The sequence below is a fragment of the Myotis daubentonii genome, chromosome 8, assembly GCF_963259705.1.
Source record: "Myotis daubentonii chromosome 8, mMyoDau2.1, whole genome shotgun sequence".
In the NCBI taxonomy this organism is placed as follows: domain Eukaryota; kingdom Metazoa; phylum Chordata; class Mammalia; order Chiroptera; family Vespertilionidae; genus Myotis; species Myotis daubentonii.
This window is the reverse complement of record NC_081847.1, coordinates 67,009,332-67,029,051: the sequence shown is the minus strand read 5'-3', so window position 1 is coordinate 67,029,051 and position 19,720 is coordinate 67,009,332. Positions and strand designations below refer to the sequence as shown.

Genomic DNA, 19,720 nt, shown 5'->3' with positions numbered 1-19,720 from the left:
TGGGTACTTTGCCTGAGACCTCACAGGATCTGGACTGCATTCTGTGGGACTCTCATCAGCATTCTAAGAGCAATCCCCTCTCACTTATTGATGCATTTAGTCTGCCATCTGGTCTTTGACTTGTGATGTCATGAAAACTCTGGACTACTTGACCTGCAGCCTGACAATCTACCGCCTTCTTGACCCAGCTCCCCTCTCTTCCCTGCAGGGGCCTCGTCTTTGTGTCCCATGGAGCCGGGGAGCACTGTGGCCGCTATGATGAAATTGCTCAGATGCTGGTGGGGCTGCAACTGCTGGTGTTCGCCCATGACCATGGTGAGTACCCCCAGGGCCACAGGGCACAGGGCCTGCGATTCTGGCCAGTGCCTGACAGTTTGGGGGTGTAGAAAGGTCTAGTCCATCTTATCTCTGTCCTTCTTCCGCCCCAACTATTCTCTTCTGATTCTCACAGTGAAACTTGGAAAATACATCCTCCATGGGATGTTTCTAAGTTAAAAAAAAAAAAAATGTGTGGTATCTAAACAAAAAGCATGTCTGACCAGCAGTTCCTGTTGAGTTTGAAATTGAGTGTACGCTACTTAGGAAACTCCGCTGAAAAACCAAAGTGGAAATATGTTTATATAAGAACTTGCCCCAGGCCAAGCAATCCTCTTACATTTATAGAGCGCTTTCTGTACAAAATGAGCCCTGGTTGTCTCCCAGGGGACTTCAAATGGATGTGGTGCAGCAGTTTCAGTACAGTTTAAACTCTGTTTTAACCACAAGAGCTTTACAAAGCATTTCAAACCAGGAGAATAGTAGGTCTTGAAAGACCATATTGGTCACAAGAAAACCCCAAACACACACACACACATATACTTAATATGCACACATACACACATGTCTCCAGGCTGAGTCTTTGCTGCTTTGTCATAACAGAATCCACGATAACCGTCAAAATGTATTGTTCATTGACTAAGTCAGTATGTAGTCCCTTAATTATCTCTGACATTCTCCATGGCTGGGAAGGCTCCCAATATGGATATTTCTTTGCCTCACAGCCTTTAAAATGAACATTGTCATCCTGCACCCCTGTGCGTTGTCAGCAGCATGCTGCTGGACCCTTCACCCCAGACAGCAAAAGGGCTCAGACGCAAGCATACCTGGGCCCAAGTCCCCACTGGACTGCGATTCCAAGCTGTGCTATCTTGGAGACCTTGTGTAACCATTGCAAGCCTTCAATTTCTCATCCACCAAAATGGGCAAGATAGGGCTATTCCACGGGAAGGGCTGTGGCGCGATAATGCATGCAGAGGACCCAGCAGAGTGGGGTGCCTTCTTCCCCTTTACTCTGTTCTCTCTGGGATCCCCTCTAGCCACAATGCAGACCAGCTGGTGTTCGGTGGATCCAAATGGGGGACGCCAAGGCTCTTAGCAGGGCCAGCTAAGCTGAGGCGGGGAGTCAGGGGTGCGGCCCAGAGCCAGGTCATCTGTCAGGCCTGCAGTGGCTGCTGTGAATTAGAATGAGGCGATAGATACGGCTGCTAACAATGGTTTTGCTGCTGGTTTCTGTAACACAATTTGTAGAAAAGCAGGTTTCTATAAAGCTGATGCTAATTGGATTTTAAGTTAAATCTTGTTTAATTAATTTACAGTTTGATTTTATTATTTAGACAGGAATCTCGAGACACTGTTATTATGTCAGTCTGGCTGTGTTTCTCAGCGTGCCTGGCCGATTGACACAGATTGGTACTCAGTATCTCATTTAACTGTGCTTTCCACTCTCACCTTAGAATTTTACAGGTTGACCTCATGGGCACAAACAGCTTGCCAGAAATGAGAATTGCGATTCCTGACATTTATTGAGTGCCAACTGCACACCAGGCTCTGCTCTACGCATTTTCGCACATTATCTCTGATTTCCCATAACAATGAATATTACAGCCTCATTTTAGAGGTGAGGATTCTGAGGCTGTTTAGCCAGGGGAGCCCATTGTCATTGCACCGAGGCACACACACCAGTCCTGGCAGTTTGATTTTATGCAACGGAAACCTGATGGTAGTCACTTAGCAAATAAGTTTCATGCGACCCGAAGTCTGAGGGCGACGCGAGGCTGCCTCGATGCCGTCAGTGCCCAAGGTTCCATCTGCAATTTTGCTCGGCTGTTCTCAGCTTGTGGCTTTCATGCCCAGGGATGCCATCTCCTCCTCGTGTTCTAAGTGGGAAGGAGACACAGAAGCAACACAGAGGAAGGGGCTGGGCTCATATGAGGAAAGCAAATCTTTCTTGCAGCTCCCTGGCATATTCCAGCTACGTTTCATTTGCCAGCGCTGCACAGCATGGCTACCCCTAAGCTGCAAAGGAGGCAGAGAAATCTAATTTGTTAACTGTGTTATTTGCAGATCCAAACAAAACAGGGATTCTGTAAGAAAGAAGTAGAAAATACACGTTGCTAGTAGCCATCTTGTCCTCTGCCACACACACTTCAAGTTTATTATGTAAGAGAGCATTTCTCAACCATTTCTACTTAAATGTTTTCTAGGTGTGACAGCTAACTCACAGAATCATGTTTCTATTTTATCCATCCCCATGTCCTTTCACAATGTTTTGATGTGAAGGCTATTATTAGCATCCTCAGTAAGGAGTGGTTAGAGTTCCTAATTAGCCCTGGGTTAGGTGTTATGCAAAGAGAAATGCAAGGACTCAGTAACTCGTATCCTCATGGTCCAGTGACCAGTCTTCACCAGAAAAATCAAGCAGCCTCTATGAAGTGCTGAGCTTTGTTAGAGTATTTATTACCCCAAGTGGTAACTATTCCGTTATGGTGGAGGCAGCAAGCTCCTGGCAGACAAAGACTGTCTTACTGTGTCAGTGTTAGCTTCTCTCTCTACCCCCACAATCTTCTCATCTGCTGCGTGGGGCCCAGGACTGAGCAGAGAGTTGAGGCATCACCATTGGTTGTTGAATGAATGAAGGAGTTCATGATCCAAAATAGATCAGACCAGAAATGTCTCAAATATCAGTAGTAAAGTAAGTGTCCACTTTCTCAGGGCATGACTGGGTCTCATCCTTGTGGAGAGGATCCCGCAGAGTGGCCACCGGAATTCCGAGTCTGGTGGTCACGGTTGGGGCAGGGATAGCAGTCAGGTGGAGCTAGACAGTGATGTGGATGGAGGCTGGAGCAGAGGTAGGGTGCAGCACCTCAGAGCTACAGGGCTTTCCCAATGCCTGGCGGGCTGGCAAGGTGGCTGGGTCTTGTTGGGTGCATAGGAGCTTGCTAGAAGAAGAAAGGGTGGGTGTGGACGGGCACCGGTCGTTGAGAGCTGTGGTTCTCACATTGGCTGCCCATTGAAAAACACTGATGCCTGGGTCCCCTCTCTCCACAGAGATGGATTTCTTGGGTTTTGGGTGTGGCCGGAACATCGAGGCTTTTGAAATCACCCAAGGCTGAGAACCACGATTCTAGGCCGAAGAGGTCCTAGATTAAAAAGCTGGATATACCAGGTCACATGCTTGTGCCCTATTCAGGTAGAAATCCCCGCAGGAGGGTTAGGCAGACCCTGAGGTTTAGGAGCAGAAACCGAGGGGGAGGCCCTGCTGGCGAAGCTCTGGGCCCTGTAATCAGTCCCTTTGGACACTTGGAGCTTGTGGAGGAATTTGTGCAGGAGAGTAGGGCGGCTGCTGGAAGCAGCGAGGGCCACCAGGGGTCTTTTGGGACCCTCGGGAGACGGGACCCAGGGCAGGGCCCCGCGAGGAAGAGGCATGAAACAGAAGTGGGGTTGCTGCGGCGACATCTGAACAGGTGGAAACCACAGAGCTGGGATTTTCTGTGCTGTTCTAAATATAACACTGGGTGGTGGCTCTCTCAGCACCCAGTCCCTCAGTCACCACCTGCTCTTGGTGACTCACTGGAAACCCCTCGGCCTTCCTGGCAAGCAGATTCGGCAGTGCGACCCCGAGAGAGGGGCGAAGGAGGCCATGTGGGTGAAGGGGCGGTGGGCAGCAGGCCCCGGTGACAAGGCTGCTGGCCAGGTCGCCCTCCGGGGAGCAGCCTCTAACTGTGCAGTGGCCCACTTAAAGTGACTTTTGCTGGGACTGGGATGGCCTGTCTATATTTACAAAGTATAAAAGAGTAATTGTCAACTGATTAACAGTGAATTAATTATTTGCAAATATTTGAGGGAAAGTGTTAAAAGAAGTTTATTTTGGTTTTTGGTTATTTTTTGATGGCTTAGGCGTATTTTATTGGTTTTCTTTCAGAGATTTTTTTAAAACTATGCTGGGGTATGTGAGAAGAGGAATTTCTGAGCGAATGTTTGAGGGTGGCAGGTATGCCTGAGTAACCTGGGAGGGGGCCTACCCTGGCCAAAAAAGGGTATTCAGGGCATTCTAGGGAGAAAGATGATGTATGTGTTTCCCATGCAGGGGGACAGGTTTGAGTCAAGGTACTTGCTGGGTCTATTCTGAAATAGATTGCCACTAGTTACAGTAATATTTTCTTCTGTTTGAAATGTTTGAAAATTATGTTAACAATTTTTCTTGTCTTAGTAAATATGAGAATGAAAATCATGGAGTGAGTAGCCCTTTGATGCTTCAGAAGGCCCAAGCCCAGGATGGTGGTAGGGGGGTGGGGGTGGGGGGTGGAGGCGGGTGAGCTCTCTGCAGGTGCCTCAGGCGTCAGGCCTGGGGTGTGCCTGGATCCCTTTGCAGTCTCTGTGGTTTCCTTCCTCGCCTCACCATGCCTGCTTTATTCATAGTTAGGCACACCCAAACCTTACATCTTGGATATGACCCTCTAACATGAGTTTATTTGGTCACTTGCTTCTTTTTTGAATAAAGCAGAGTCTTCCATGAGCCGTAGTTTGATCATCTGTAAAATGAGGATAAAAACAACAACAACAATAATAATAAAATTACATTGTGGTTGTGGGATAAAATGGGAGAAAGAAGGGTTCTCACCCTTCTTTCCTGGAAGACTGGTGGAAACCCACATGGCTGGGCTTCACCCCAGACTGTGGGGTACTATTGGGCAAATTCGAAGGAGGAGGCCAGGATCACCACAGGCATTTCTTGGGTAGAATCTACATGAGGTGTAGTGCAGATGTAGTCCAAACTGGAAATGTACGATTTGCAATAAGCAGACTCAGCATTTCATATAGCAGATACTACATGAGAACCTACTGTGTCTAGGGCTTGTACTGGGTGTGGAAATATGGAAATGATGCAGAGCCAGGCACTGCCTCCAAGAACCCAGTACAATGAACGGGACGGACAAGCTTTAAAAGTACAGTGAGCGGAGGAGTCATTACAGGGCCCTGATGGGATTGTGCAGGGGGTCACCTTGGGGAGTGAGTCTCCCTTGGGGAGGGATCATCCAAAAAATCTTCAGAGGACCTGATACTTGTGACCTTGGAAAAATCACTGCTCCACACTGAGCCTCAGTTTCCCTACCTGAGTCATAGTATCTACTTGCTGAGGATTATATGCATGTGGCACCTGCTGGGCACATAGTAGGTGTTCCGTAAATACCCGTGCTGCCCTCCCCACACACAGACCCACTTCTCTTCGCCATGCATTAGATACGGTCTTTGAGAAGAGAACGTTGTTTTCTGTTTCCCTCAGTTTCCATCTTTTCCGCAGCAGGTTGCTCACACTTCCCATTTTATTTAATCCGATGGTACTTCAGCCCATAGTGGGACCTCTCTTGCCCATGTCGCTGTCACAGAAGCGGCCTCTTTGCCAGCATCTTGGGGCTTCCCTCTGATGACGCCTGGAGCAGCCCCTGGCTTTCTACCCACTGTTGATTTCATTTTTGCAAATATTTAGAAATGATTGCTGTGACAATACACCGAGAGTGCCGAGTGACTCACGTGTGACTCAGGCACGTTTGGAGTCTGAGCCCTGTCTCATGAGTTAGTGTTGGGGGCTTTGAAAGCCAAATGGGTGCTCCTGGGAACCCAGTGCCGTCTCTTCTCGTCTCAGCGCTGGAGTTGCCACCCGGTTATCTTTCAAAAGGAATTTACCCTAAGAGCAGATATTCCTTCAAAATTATTCTTGTGGCCCCCAAGCTGGAACTATTTAAGGTTTTCTGGTAAGGAGAAAACAGACGTCACTTTATGCCTCTTGAATCAGCAGTTTCTGAAGTGTTCATGTGAGTTACTTTTAGGAGGATGCATTAAAGTCACATCACTTACATGGGATGCTGTCTTAGAAAGAAAGCCTGAATAATACATCCCACGGAAGGACATTCTTCTCAGAAGAGGTTGCTGTTTATCGCGCTTCAGGGCCTTGAAAGACCCGGTTAGAGGCAGTTCAACCACTTTCTTGCTGTGGGACACGAGGCAAATTACCTACCTCTCTGAACCTCAGTTTTCTCATCTACAGCAAGAGAAGAGTCAGTCTCTCTCTGGCCCATAGGGTCAGTGGTGGGGGGAGTAGGGGGACGGTTCAGTGAGATAACCCACATAGCGGGACCGGCTCCCCCTGAGTATTCCATAAGTACTGGCTATGATGGAGTGACTTCTTATGGATCTTAGAAACAGCCAAGTTTGACACTAGTTGCAGTTTCCTACTACCTAGTGTGTTTTTCAGATTTGAAAAGTAAATGCGATGTTACTATCTCACGGGGTCTTTATAAAAGTTCTCACATGGTGAGATACTTATCTTTAATTAATATTTATTGTACTCCTGAATGTCCACTCAAATAGATTTTTGAATATTATTTTGCTTGACCCTCATGACAGCCTCGAAGTAGATACAGTTATTATGACAGACGAGGAGAGCTGGTGAACACCGTGGGACGCCTCTTCTCACCCACAGCACAGCGCCGTTTCATTTATTCTGCACACAGGTGTACAGTCTAGATCAGTGGTCGGCAAACTCATTAGTCAACAGAGCCAAATATCAACAGTGCAATGATTGAAATTTCTTTTGAGAGCCAAATTTTTTAAACTTAAACTATATAGGTAGGTACATTGTTATTAACTTAATTAGGGTACTCCTAAGCTGGCCTTTGCTAAAAATGTCCTCAATCTGATTGAGGTACGTTCGCTGAGGTTGACCCCTTCCAACTCTCCCATCCACACTCATCTTGTATACTTGTTTATCGTCTATCTTCTTTCGTTCATCCTCTCTATATGTCCAAACCATCTCAACATACCTTTCTCAATCCTCAAAGACACTATATCTTCTTTCACTCCATAACGTTCCCTAAAATTAACTTAATAAACTTTAGTTAAAGTTTTAAGTCAACTTTGCACTGTACATGTGTGCCCACACATGGTACTTTGTGGAAGAGCCACACTCAAGGGGCCAAAGAGCTGTTTGTGGCTCACGAGCTGCGGTTTGCTGACCACTGGTCTAGACCAGTGATGTTCAACCATTTTCATCTCATGGCACACATAAAACGAATCCTGCGGCACACCAAAAAAGATATTATACTTTTGCCGATATGACCAAAAAATAGGAATAAAATTGATTGATTTACACTGGACGGCTATGGTTGTGTTGGCTGTTGTCATTTTTTATTTGACAATCTAAGGGAAAAGAGGTCAGTGCCTGGGTTGATAATCGCTGGTCTAGACGTTTGCATGCCCATTCCCCAGACTGGGAAGCAGAGGAAAGGCACACAGATGGGCCAGCTTGGGTTCTTCCCGCTCCAGCTCTGCAGCCCCAGAGCTCTCATGCTCTGCCTCCTGTGAGGGCAATGGAGCTGCTCTCCCTCCTGACGCTTCCTGAAGCCCAGGACGTCTGCTGCATGGCTAGATGTTCTTAAAGGGAAGGTGCCCTCCCAGGTCCCTCCTCTATCCTGTCCCTCCCTCTTTCCCTCTCCTTTCCTCTCTCTAAATTTTTTTTTAAATATTAAAAAAATAAACAGTATGCACCTGGCTTAGGTAACAATTACCTTGGATTACTATTTCCCATCTGCAAATATTGGATATTTGCCTAAAGATGTTCAAGTCGGGTGGCTCAGGCTTCTGACCCCAGTCACTATCAGGGACACACAGAATTTCCCAGCACACACTGAGACCCCGGGGAGGAGAATGACCTAGCACAGCTGCCCAGGGTGAGAGGCAGAATCAGGAGCAACCGCCTGGGTGCAAGCCCAGCTCCTCCACTCACCGCTACAAAGGCAGGGCGAGGACCTGACCCCAGGGCCTCTGTTTCCTCCCTGTGAGGTGGAGACGGGGTAATGTACCTGGATGTGGAGTGCCTGTGGCTACCATCCATAAAGCCCTTAGGACAGGACCTGGTCCAAAGGAGCATGCCAGCACGTGTTGCCTATTCTAATACGCACACTCCTAACTGGAGCTAAGATGGGAGCATCATTATGATCGCATTAGTCGCCCACAAGCAGGAAGGCCTGTCTTCGCACTTTAGGGTGTGGGGGCAGGTGCTGGATTCGAGGTCCCACCAACCATGGCAGGTTTGGGCCAGGACTCCAGGTTCCCAGGGCCGCCTACATGTGGGGCTCCCAGGCTTGGACATTGTTGCTGCTCTTGGTAAATTAACATTTAAAACAACTCTGGCTGCAGATGGACCAGGAAACGGAGCTACTCAAATTTTTGAACAGGTAGAGGCGAGGCTGGCTGCGTTTTAGCGTGTCCCCCGGAGAGTCTGCATGACTGTGGGGCCCACATGGGACGCTTGGGCCTGGAGTGGGGGAGGCTGCTGGGGGAGGAGCATCCTCTATTTGTGAACTGGAACCTTTTCGAAGTCGGAGCTGGAGCAGCATGTGACCAGGAAATGTCTGACCCACAGAGAACTAAAAATAAGTGACTGTGGTGCTGCAACGGCCAGGGCAGCAGGAGCGCGGGAGAGGGGCGTGGGGCCTCCTCACACTGGAAAAAGGAACCTCATTATGGCAGACGAGCTGCTTCATAAGCCTCGGGTGGCAATTTTATTTTGTCTTTTTTAGTGAATTTATTGGGGTGACACTGGTTAACAAAATTACACGGGTTTCAGGTTCACAATTCCACACACATCATCTGTACACTGTCCTTTTATCACCATTTATCCTCCCCCTTTGCCCTCCTCCACCTCCCCCCTGCGCCCCCTCTCCCCCGCCCCCCCGGCAATCACCACACTGTTATCTGTGTCTGTGAGTTTTTCTCTCTTTTGCGTGTCATTTTTGCTCAGCCCCTCCACCCCCAGCCAGCTCCCCAGCACCTCCCCACAGCTGTCAGCTGCTCTCTGAGTCTGTCACTGTTTTGCTTGTCAGTTTATTTTGTTCATTAGATTCCACATATGAGCGAGGTCATGTGGTGCTTGTCTCTCTCTGACTGGCTTATTTCACTTAGCATAACACTCTCCAGGTCCATCATGCTGTCACAAAGGGTAAGATTTCCTTTTTTTTTTTTTTTTTTTACAGCTGAGTAGCATTCCATTGTGTAAATGTACCACAGCTTTTTTATCCACTCGTCTACTGATGGGCACTTGGGCTGCTTCTAAACACTGGCTGTTGTAAATAACGCTGGAGTGAACATAGGGGTGCATACAGTCTTTCAGATTAGTGTTTCAGGTCCCTTCGGATAAATTCCCAGAAGTGGAATTGCTGGGTCTTTATGCAGTTCCATTTATAATTTCTTGGGGAAACTCCATACTGTCTTCCACAGTGGCTGCACCAGTCTGCGTTCCCACCAGCAGTGCACGAGGGTTCCCTTTTCTCCACATCCTCACCAGCACTTGCTGTTTGTTGATTTCTTGATGGTAGCCATTCTGACAGGTGTGAGGTGATAGCTCATTGTGGTTTTAATCTGCATTTCTCTGATGATGAGTGACATTGAGTTTCTTTTCATGTCTGTTGGCTCTACTGGCTGTTGTAAAATGCACATGATACCAACTTGGAAATCATAGATCACCAGCTACCATGCATGACCCCCACCCTTCCCGATGGAGTGTTTCCATAGCCTTTATTCATTTCTTTTCCGAAAGTCGCTTCCAAGGCAGATAGCATGATGGTTGCCTTCATTCCATAGGAGAGAGAGCAAGCCAGGAGGGAAGGGCCAGCATCAGAATTCCACTCACCGCCCTGTGAGCTGCCTTCCCAGGGCCCTGACTTCTAGTAGTGGTAAAGGGAAAGTCAAAAGGCCGCCCGAGGAACCGACTCCCAGCACAGTGAGACCTCACTGGCAAGGCCCTGAGATGCCGCGCACGTTTAGTGTTTACCTGGACATTCAGGAACGAAGACGCTGTGTTTGGAGGCTGGGCAGGTCTGAGCTGGGCTGCCACATGCCAAGTCGTGAAGTGAGTGGGCCGGACATGCAGGGACCAAGGCAGCCTGAGTGCTGTGTGCTGGACCCTCAGGGCCTGTTCCTCATCTGCAAACGATGAGACCGATACCTCCATCGCCGACGGTTAGAATGAGCAACTTATCGTAACGTGCAGACAGCACTTGGCATGGGTGTGAAGGCCGTGTGCAGTCTGCTTCAGGCCCTTCCACACGGTGTGGCTGCAGAAGTAGCCCCCTGTGGAGCACTGGGAGGTCCTGCCTCTGTCAGCGGAGGTTGGGCAGCGGGTGGCACTGCCTGCTGGAGATGGAGGAGCCCTGGAGAGGCATGCACTCTCTCGTGGCATCTCACCCCTGTGCTGAGCCAAGCCAGCAACCCAGCGCCGTGGCTCTATCAAGACAGCCCGTGGAAGAAGCGGTGTGCCTGGGGAGCTCCAGAAAGCAGGCAGTCCGGACATCAGCTCCCCAGGAACGCCCTGCCACACCCAGGTCTCTCACAGCACAGTCAGCCACAAGACACCCCCTGACTGTAAGCACCCTCAGCAGTGCCCAAGGCAGGCTGATCTCTGCATCTTGCCTGGTACCCAGACACTGAAGCTGCTCAATGGATGTCTGATGAATTGTGAGGCATCTGGTAAAGAATGATGGTTTCTCTGGGTTTTCCCTAGTTCAGACTCATGAATCATGTTTATGTGTGTATGAATTTGGACTGGAGGACGGACCCTGTTAAATAAAGTAATGCTTTCCCGCCTGGGAAAATCCATCATTTCTGTGCTAGGAATTATTTCCGTGGATCGCCTCCATTTAATCCTTGCAGCAATGTGACAGGCTGGGGTGGGGAGGGGTGGGGGGAGAGGCACTATTGAGGGCGCAAGCTCAGAGATGCAGAGTGACTTCCCCGAAGCTGCACAGCCATCAGATGGCAGAGCTCTATTCAAATCCCCACACCCTCCCACCTCACAAGCATTTTCACTTTTGGAAAACCGCTTTGGGGTGGGGTGCTGCAGGCTGCATCTGACCAGCAGTGCCCCTCTGCTGTGTGCCTCTGAACAGCTGGCTTGGAGCACAGTCCCCAGGCAGCGGCCCTGGGGTTTCTGCATCATCGAATCGACAGAAGTGCCAGAGCAGCTCCAGGACTTGCTTGGGACATGCAGTCTGTTGGGAGTGCATGCCCGCTCCCCACCTTCTGCCAAGCCTCAGAGATACTCTGCCTGCCCAAGGTGGCACCCAGGCCCAGCGAAGGGACGGACCGCAGTGCCAGGGCTGGTTCCAGGAGCGGGACACCGTCCTTTACCCAATTCCTTGGCTTCTCCACTGGCAGAGACAGTGCTGTGTCCCATGCTAACCTCACCGGGAGCCTCACGGGGATCGGATCCCTGTTGTCAGGTCACTCCCAGCCCGGGGCAGACGGGCTCGGGCTCCTGGCCTGGTCCACTTTTTCTGGCTGTGTGGCCAGGACTAGTCAGTTTATCCTTGTTAGCCTCCATTTGCCCATCTGTTGATGGGCCCGAGGGTTCCCCTAGAAACCTTATATCAAAGAACCCAGTAAGCTCTGTGCAATAAACTTAGGCTCCCTCTGCTCTGCTTTTGTTTGAAAGGCTGTGCTCACTTCAAAGAGCCCTCTCTCTGTACCACACCACTAGCTTCCTTTCTTCAATGCAGAAAACCAAGTCTGCTAGGCAGGGCCTGCGGGCAAAGTCTGTGAGGCAGGGGCAGCTGTCTTCCCCCAGAGTCGGGAGAAGTGCTGGATCATTTAGCACCACAATAGCAGTTATTTCTTTCCCTGCTTATTGTGCAGATGTCACCCGATTGTAAAATCTCTGAGGGCTTATTCAGTGGAAACTTCTTTTACCGAAAAAGCAGAGGAATCATGCTCAGTACTTCATCTGAAGGCCAAGGGACGGCTTCCAAGGCTGCTGGGGGGAATGAGGGAGGAGGTGCTGGGCTCATCTGAGGCAGGTCAGCCCTCCCCCTTCCTCCCAGCTGACCCACAGACCAAGAGCCCCTGAGGTCCTCAGGCTCTCTGGGCTACAAGCATCTCGATACAATGGCGCCATTTCTATCAACAAAAGCCTCTCCGAGCAGGAAAGTGCCAGGATATGTGAGAACACGCCAGTGGCTCAGATTTCTAAATGACCACAGGTAAACACAGGCGACACTCGATACAGAAAGGTGAGCCTGACCTTCCCTGGACACCTGCTGTGTGCTAGTCACAACGTGGGAGTTTTGTCACACATCCATGTGAGTGACAGGGCCAGGGCACGGGTGACGAAGGTCCGGAGTGGTTGAGACATTGGCCAATCACCCGGTGGCAGAGTGACAGGTGTGAGAACGGCCGGACCCCATGTGCTTCAGCCACTGCAGTCACAAATAGGGAACTGTTTGAAATAGCTGTTGAGAGCCTCCTAGAAACGTCCTCACCTGCAATGATAACATTCGCAACTTACAGCTCTCACATTTCTGCACATTTTCAAGAACGGTATTTCCACTTCAGCAATAGCTTTTTCATTGGCAGGATAAGTGTTCTGTTCTGTTTTTTTGTTTTTGTTTTTTCCCCCACAAGATATATCTGATTTTTAAAGGCTTTCTTAAAGAGCAAGAAAGTAAGGGATTTCCCCAATTCTCCTTGCTACCCACAGCAGGATTGCTAAGAAAAGAGACTGACGCTTTTATACGAGTCACAGGGCACCACCTTTACAACTTTGTCCTGGCCACAGACCATCTGTACCTAATATGTGTTTTTATTACCTGGACTCACTTTTTTTAATGTTGGTGTAATTATTAAAGACACTTTCTATCACTACTGTTAATGGAAAACCAGAGTCACTTCCCATAAACGGAGAGTAACTGGCAGAGACCGCTATTTTCCTACTCAATGTCCATTCTCTCCCTTTTTAGTAACTTAGACCTGACTTTATTCAGATCGGCAATGTACCCAAAGCACTCTATCGTCCACCTTCCCTAATAATTAGGTGTGGCCATGTGACTAAGTTCTAGCCATTAAAATCTAGGAAGTTGGTAGATGGAACTTCCAGAAAGTCTTCTGATCCGTAGGCAGACGCGTTATCCATTGCGCCACTGGCCCGGTCAGAAAGTCTTAATAAGAAGGCAGGCGTCATTTCTGCCTGGAATGTAATTGGGATGTAATGACTGAAACTAGCAGCCCTCTTGGACCAAGAGGCGCAGTTGAGGCTGATGCGCTAAGGGAGGCAAAGCACTCCTTCCTCCTCCCACAAACAGCAGCGTTTTAACTTTGGCTGGTTCTTGTTCCAGGTCGTAGTGACGCGTGAGAAGTGGGATGATTTGCGTTAAGGTTTACCTTTTGCTTCTCTCCCTGAGGCTGAGCAGCATGTAAGGGGCCTCCCCAGGTAGATGCCCTGTGCGGACTGACAGCTCTTTCTTTAGCATAATCCCTCCCAGATGACATAGATGGGTAATAACTCAAACCGGGTGCCACTGCCCAAAGGTCTGAGGATGCCAAAAAACACATATGAAAACGAACAAAAATGTTGCATTTCCCCTACACCATCCCCTCACTTGGGCTCAAGGTGAAGTTTTAAAAACAGAACGCACAGTTGAGGAAATTTTTCCATCTAAAGAGTGTGGGATGTGTGAACATGAGTGTGCACATTTCAAAATGCATCTCAGACGATGCCTGCCCCCCAAAACCCTTTCATTGTGACATTTCCCCTTTTTCTCCCCAGGCTTGGTTTCCTCAGCTGCTGAGTGGGAGGGAGTGTGGGGAGGCCGGCTGGGAGTCTCCAGGTGGTGGGGGGGTGGGGAGGGCAGGCTGGGGACGAATCATATGCCTTCCCTGCATCCTAGGCCAAGGCTGGCCCCACTCCAGCCTTCGCAGGACACCGGCCAGCCTCCCCCTCCCCAGGCCAGCGCTCCAGGACGCTGGCTCCCCGGGCCTGTAGGGGAACCTGCAGGGATTAAAGGCCTGCGGTGGATCCCAGCGCTGCTGGTCAGTTACCCTCTCTGTGCCTCAGTTTCCACCTCGGTAAAATGGAGATCAGTAATGCTATGTACCAGCAGGGCTGTGGTGAGGATTAATCCAGTTAGGTATGTAAAGAATTTGAGACACTGGATGGTTATACAATATTTCTAAGTCTCCCACTACCATTAGCAGGAGGTTTCAAAATTCTCATCTTATGGTTGAGGAGACTGGAGCAGAAGTGAAGTATGTCTTGCGATCTTGGAACATATTGGTGTGGAGCTATATATACATAATTTTCTTTCTCATTTTGCCTTTTATGGTTGTGAGGATGGCAGCAGAACTGCTTCCCTAAAAGAGAGATTCTCTCTGAGTCCAGGCACCTCCTTCTTTCAAGGGAAAAAAGGAGCTCAGAGTGAGCTGAGTGAGAGTGTGGGCGGCCTAGACTGGCAGGTCACGGGGATTAGAGGTCACTGGGGGGCCTCTTGGCCACAGGCTGTGGGCTGAGTTCATAGAAGGAAGTACCAGCAGGAGAAGGAAGCTCAGAGAAGCAGTGTGAAACCAGGGCCTGGGGAGGTGAGCGAGTGTGGCCTGTGGGAGGTGGGGCCCACAGAAACAAGGAAAATAGCTGGATGTACCAAGGCCCACATCTCCAAGGGCTGTGATGTGGCCGGTGGCAGGAAGTGCCATCCCAGGGAAGATAGGGTTCATGCAGTACCGGCTGGTCCAGGCTGGTCCACTCCGTGTGCCAAGTCAGAGGTGGAGATGCAGCAGGAGTGGAACAGGAGACCGTCGCCAAGGAAAGGGTGTCAGGGGGCCCTGCTGGGGGCGGTGAGACCTGCACATCCCCATGGACCAGGAGCCTTTCCATCTTGTAGCCATGTAACCTTGATTGGGCCATCAGATGGTTCCTGAGCCTCATCATATTTGCAGAAGGGGCTTTCCTCCCCTTGGGCCCCATGCTGCCCTTGTTATTGCCACCATTTTCAACAAGGAAAGTGAAGGTCAGAGAGGTTACAGTATTACACATGGTTCCCCAACGGTTTCCCAAACTCAGGCCCAGGAACAATTGATGCTGACTCAGCGGATCAGTGCTGGGGGTGCCCCCAGTTAGGAGCTGCCCTGTGGCCAGTGCTCAGCAAATACCAGGAGAATCGATGGAGTGTGGCTGTGGGAACAAAGAGCCCTGCCAGCATGGCTCTGGGACTTTTTTTGTTGGGCAAACAGCCTCACACCTAAGTGCAAAGAGTGTCCCTGGCTTCTCAGAATGCCAGGGCAAGGGTACAGGGCCTTCAACACCGAGGGCTTTGGGTGTGGGGCAGGCTTCTGAGCACTCAAGGCGAGTTTGCCCCAGGCTTCTTCACTGTTCTCCTTTTTACTACTTGGGTTTCTTTTCTACTTACTCCTATGAATATTGCATCTCCCATATTCCTTGTATAGTCTTCTTCCCATAAGAATCTGGTGTTTATTTTATAATGCAACTGTAGAAAAATCTTTCTTTTATTTTGTTCCTATGGAAGACCATTAAATAAATTTAAAAAATCAACCAATGGTACAACAGTAGTTAGAGGGCAGTTTTCCCTCTCTTAGAAAATATAGGAGAAACCAAGATGGCGGCATAGGTGAACACCTGAAATTGCTGCCTCAAACAACCACTTCAAAAATACAACTAAAAGACAAAACGGACATCATCCAGAACCACAGGAAGGCTGGCTGAGTGGAAATTCTACAACTAGAAGGAAAGAGAAAAGCACACTGAGGCTCAGAGGAGGTGCGGAAGTAAAGTGCAGAGGTACGGAGGCGCACGTGGAAAGGGCTGGCAATTGAGGACACGGTTGTCTTTTTCAATCGGGAAGGAGACACAAGCTCCCCATTGCTCTGAACTCCAGTTCCGGGCTAGTCTCTGGGGACCCAGACTCATACAGGGAGAAACTGGACTGTCTGGCAGCAGGCGGAACTCGAGGGCGGCCTTCTCTCAGAGGTGCTTGCAGCGATTACTGCGGGACACCGAGCCCCAGGGCCTCTTAGGACAGGACTGAGGATCAGCCATAGCTGTTTGCTCCATCCTGTTGATTCCCTGAGACCCCGCCCCACCCAAGCTGTGTGCAGAGGCTTTTGCATATGAATGACCTGGCCCTTTGCAATCTAAAATTACCTAACAAACTGCAGCTGGGTCAGAGAGACCCAGAACATCCAAAAGAAGGCCCAAGGCCCCACAGCAGCTTGCATTGCTTCACAGCTGGGCCTCATCTGGGCACCTCCAAATCCCAAACAAAGAAGAGGAATCAGCAGATCTCTCCTTAGCTCCTGCTGGGTAGCCTCAGGCAGAGGCTAAATTAGCACCTCCTTAGAGATCCAAGAGCCAGTATACCCAGTGGTCAGAGTGAGACCATCCAGATTACAACTCCTCAGATTTATAAGGGACACACTCAGGGGACAGACTCAGTGAGCACCAAAGCCCCACTGAAGCAAGTCTTGCCCCATAAGGGTGTCTCCAGCAGAGAAGTTCTCCCACCATAGACACAGCTGATTCTCACAGCCAATTGGCCTGGAGGTCAGTTCCTCCCAGTGATACCAACTACAATCAAGGTTTAACTACAACAAGACTGTGCACACAGCCCTGACTGGTTTGGCTCAGTGGATAGAGCGTTGGCCTGCGGACTGAAGGGTCCCAGGTTTGATTCCGGTCAAGGGCATGTACCTTGGTTGTGGGCACATCCCCAGTAGGGGGTGTGCAGGAGGCAGCTGATTGGTGTTTCTCTGTCATCAATGTTTTTAACTCTCTATCCCTTTCCCTTCCTCTCTGTAAAAAATCAATAAAATATACTAAAAAAAAAAAAAATAAAAGACTGTGCACACAGCCCACAAAGGGGTGCAGCAAGAGTGTCCACCTCAGGTAATTGGGGAGGCTGAGCCACTTGGCCCTATAGGACACCTAGCACAGAAAGCCACCATATCAACACAGGGAAGCAGCCAAAATGGAGAGACAAAGAAACAAGTCACAAATGACAGAAATGGAGGAAAGCAAACTATTGAATATAGAGTTCAAAACCACGGTTATAAGGTTTTTCAAGAATTTTTTAGAAACCACCGATAAATTTAGTGATACCCTCAATAAATCTAGTGAGACCTTCGAGGATATGAAAAAGGACAAAATAGAAATTAAGCATACACTGACTGAAATAAAGAATATTATACAGAGATCCAACAGCAGACAAGAGGATCCCAAGAATCAAGTGAAAGATTTCAAATACAAAGAAGTAAAAAACACCCAACCGGAAAAGCAAAAAGAAAAAAGAATCCAAAAATATGAAGATAGTGTAAGGAGCCTCTGGGACAACTTCAAGCAAACCAACATCCGAATTATGGGAGTGCCAGAAGAAGAGAAAGAGAGCAAGATATTGAAAACCTATTTGGAGAAATAATGACAGAAAACTTCCCCTACCTGGTGAAAGAAATAGACTTACAAGTCCAGAAAGTGCAGAGAACCCCAAACAAAAGGAATCCAAAGAGGACCACACCAAAACACATCATATTTAAAATGCCAAGAGCAAAAGACAAAGAGAGAATCTTAAAAGCAGCAAGAGAAAAACAGTTAGTTACCTATAAGGAAGTTCCCATAAGATTGTCAGCTGATTCCTCAGCAGAAACTATGCAGGCCAGAAGGGAGTGGCAAGAATATTCAAAGTGATGAATAGCAAGAACCTACAACCAAGATTACTTTATCCAGCAAAGCTATCATTCAGAATTGAAGGTCAGATAAAAAGCTTCACAGATAAGGAAAAGCTAAAGGAGTTCATCACCACCAAACCAGTATTATATGAAATGCTGAAAGGTATTCTTTAAGAAGAGGAAGAAGAAGAAAAAGGTAAAGATAAAAATTTTGAACAACAAGTACATATCTATCAACAAGTGAATCTAAAAATCAAGTGAATAAAAAATCTGATGAACAGAATAAACTGGTGAATATAATAGAATCAGGGGCATAGAAAGGGAGTGGACTGACTATTCTTGGGGGGTGGGGAATGGGTGTGGGGGGTGCAGGAAGAGACTGGACAAAAATGGTACACCTATGGATGAGGACAGCGGATGGGGTGATAAGGGCAGAGGGTGGGGTGGGAACCGGGTGGAGGGGAGCTATGGGGGGAAAAAAGAGGAACAACTGTAATAATCTGAACAATAAAGATTTAATTTAAAAAAAAGAAAATATAGCGACTTTAATGCACATGGTTTTTAGATTAAGGCAGGAAAGAGAAACTCTATCCGCGGAGTCCTGTGCTGTGTACACCAAAGGCTGTGGGGCCCAAGAGAGGAGTGAGGTGACAGGGCAGACTTGGCTCAGCTGGTTTTGCAGGACTGGTCAGTTCACTGGCCTGTGGGTTTTGGAAAGTCTCCCTCTGCCCTGGTCTTCCCTTTAAAATGCTCACTTGACCAGTGATGCCATGTTGCTGTTTCCACCCCAGAGGGACCTGGTATGTGTGCACCTTGTTCTAATGAAACAGCCCACACACCCACAACAGAGAGCTAACCCCTTACTAGTTAAAAAGGAGGGAAAACGGCCATGAGTTGGGCTATGGGAAGTTTTCTAAGACGATTGTCAAGGGGGAAGATAGAGTACTGTTTATGGGAAGCAAAAGAAGACCATTGCACAAAATTATACCGAGGTGGAGACGTGTGAGTGTGAGTGTGTAGAAAAAGACAGAGGGATGCTCGTCAAAGTGAGAGGGCTGGCGAGCTGAAGGAATAGTGAGACCGTATTCATGTATTTTGTAACGTAAAATAAGGAAATCAGCAGGTAACGCTTGTTGACCAAGTTATTATTTGTGGCTCTTCCCCTGGCACAGGCCAACACTGTGGACTAGGAAACCCCAGGTGTCTCGCAGGAGAACAGCTTTCTCTGCCAAAGCTTCAGGGTCTAAAACAGAATTCTCTGGGGGCCGGTTTAAAGTGAGCCACGGTTTTCTCACCCAGGGGCATTGTCACAGTAACCAGTTAGTCAGTTAGCTATTGCTGTGTAACACACCACCCAAAACTGAGTGGCTTAAGACAACGATTTATCTAGCTCATGATCCTGTGAGTCAGGGAGTTTAGTCTGGACTCGGCTATAGATCAGTAAGATGCTTCTGGTCTGGGGATCATCTGGCTGTTGTGCCTAGGCTGGTCCCTGTCATCATTATGTTAGCACCGTTTCCAGAAGCTACGAGACCCATTGGACCTGGGCTGCGAGCTGGCCAAACATCACCTTTGCTGCACTGCTTCAGTCAAAGCAAGCCTGAGCCCCAATCCAGCCCTGGCTGGGAGGGGCCGCAGGGGCACATTGCAGTCAGCCTACCACGTGACCGAGATAAGTGTCCAGGTGGATTTCCAAAAGGCATAGGTAGCAGAATAGGATGAAAAGCATTTCCTGGAGTTCTTTCCGAGAATTAATTTTTTTCCATCCTAGGAATTGTCTGGTGGCTCTGATGCAGGACAGAAGCCGCATTGCTCCAGTAAAGGGCTCTTCAGATCCATTGCCTTTGCTTTAGAAACATCATAATCACTTTTGTTGTTACAGTGGGCAATAGTTGGACATTCC

The 19,720-nt window shown here is 48.7% G+C and overlaps 1 protein-coding gene across 3 annotated transcripts in view; it reads left to right on the top strand.

Moving 5' to 3' along the window:
• The window catches only part of MGLL (monoglyceride lipase), a 103,289-nt gene that overhangs the window by 40,583 nt on the left and 42,986 nt on the right, over positions 1 to 19,720 (top strand). For all 3 annotated transcript variants that reach the window (XM_059706781.1, XM_059706780.1, XM_059706778.1), the window contains exon 3: positions 209 to 315. In XM_059706781.1, the coding sequence (XP_059562764.1) occupies positions 209 to 315 (107 nt within the window). The remainder of the gene's footprint in view (positions 1 to 208; positions 316 to 19,720) is intronic.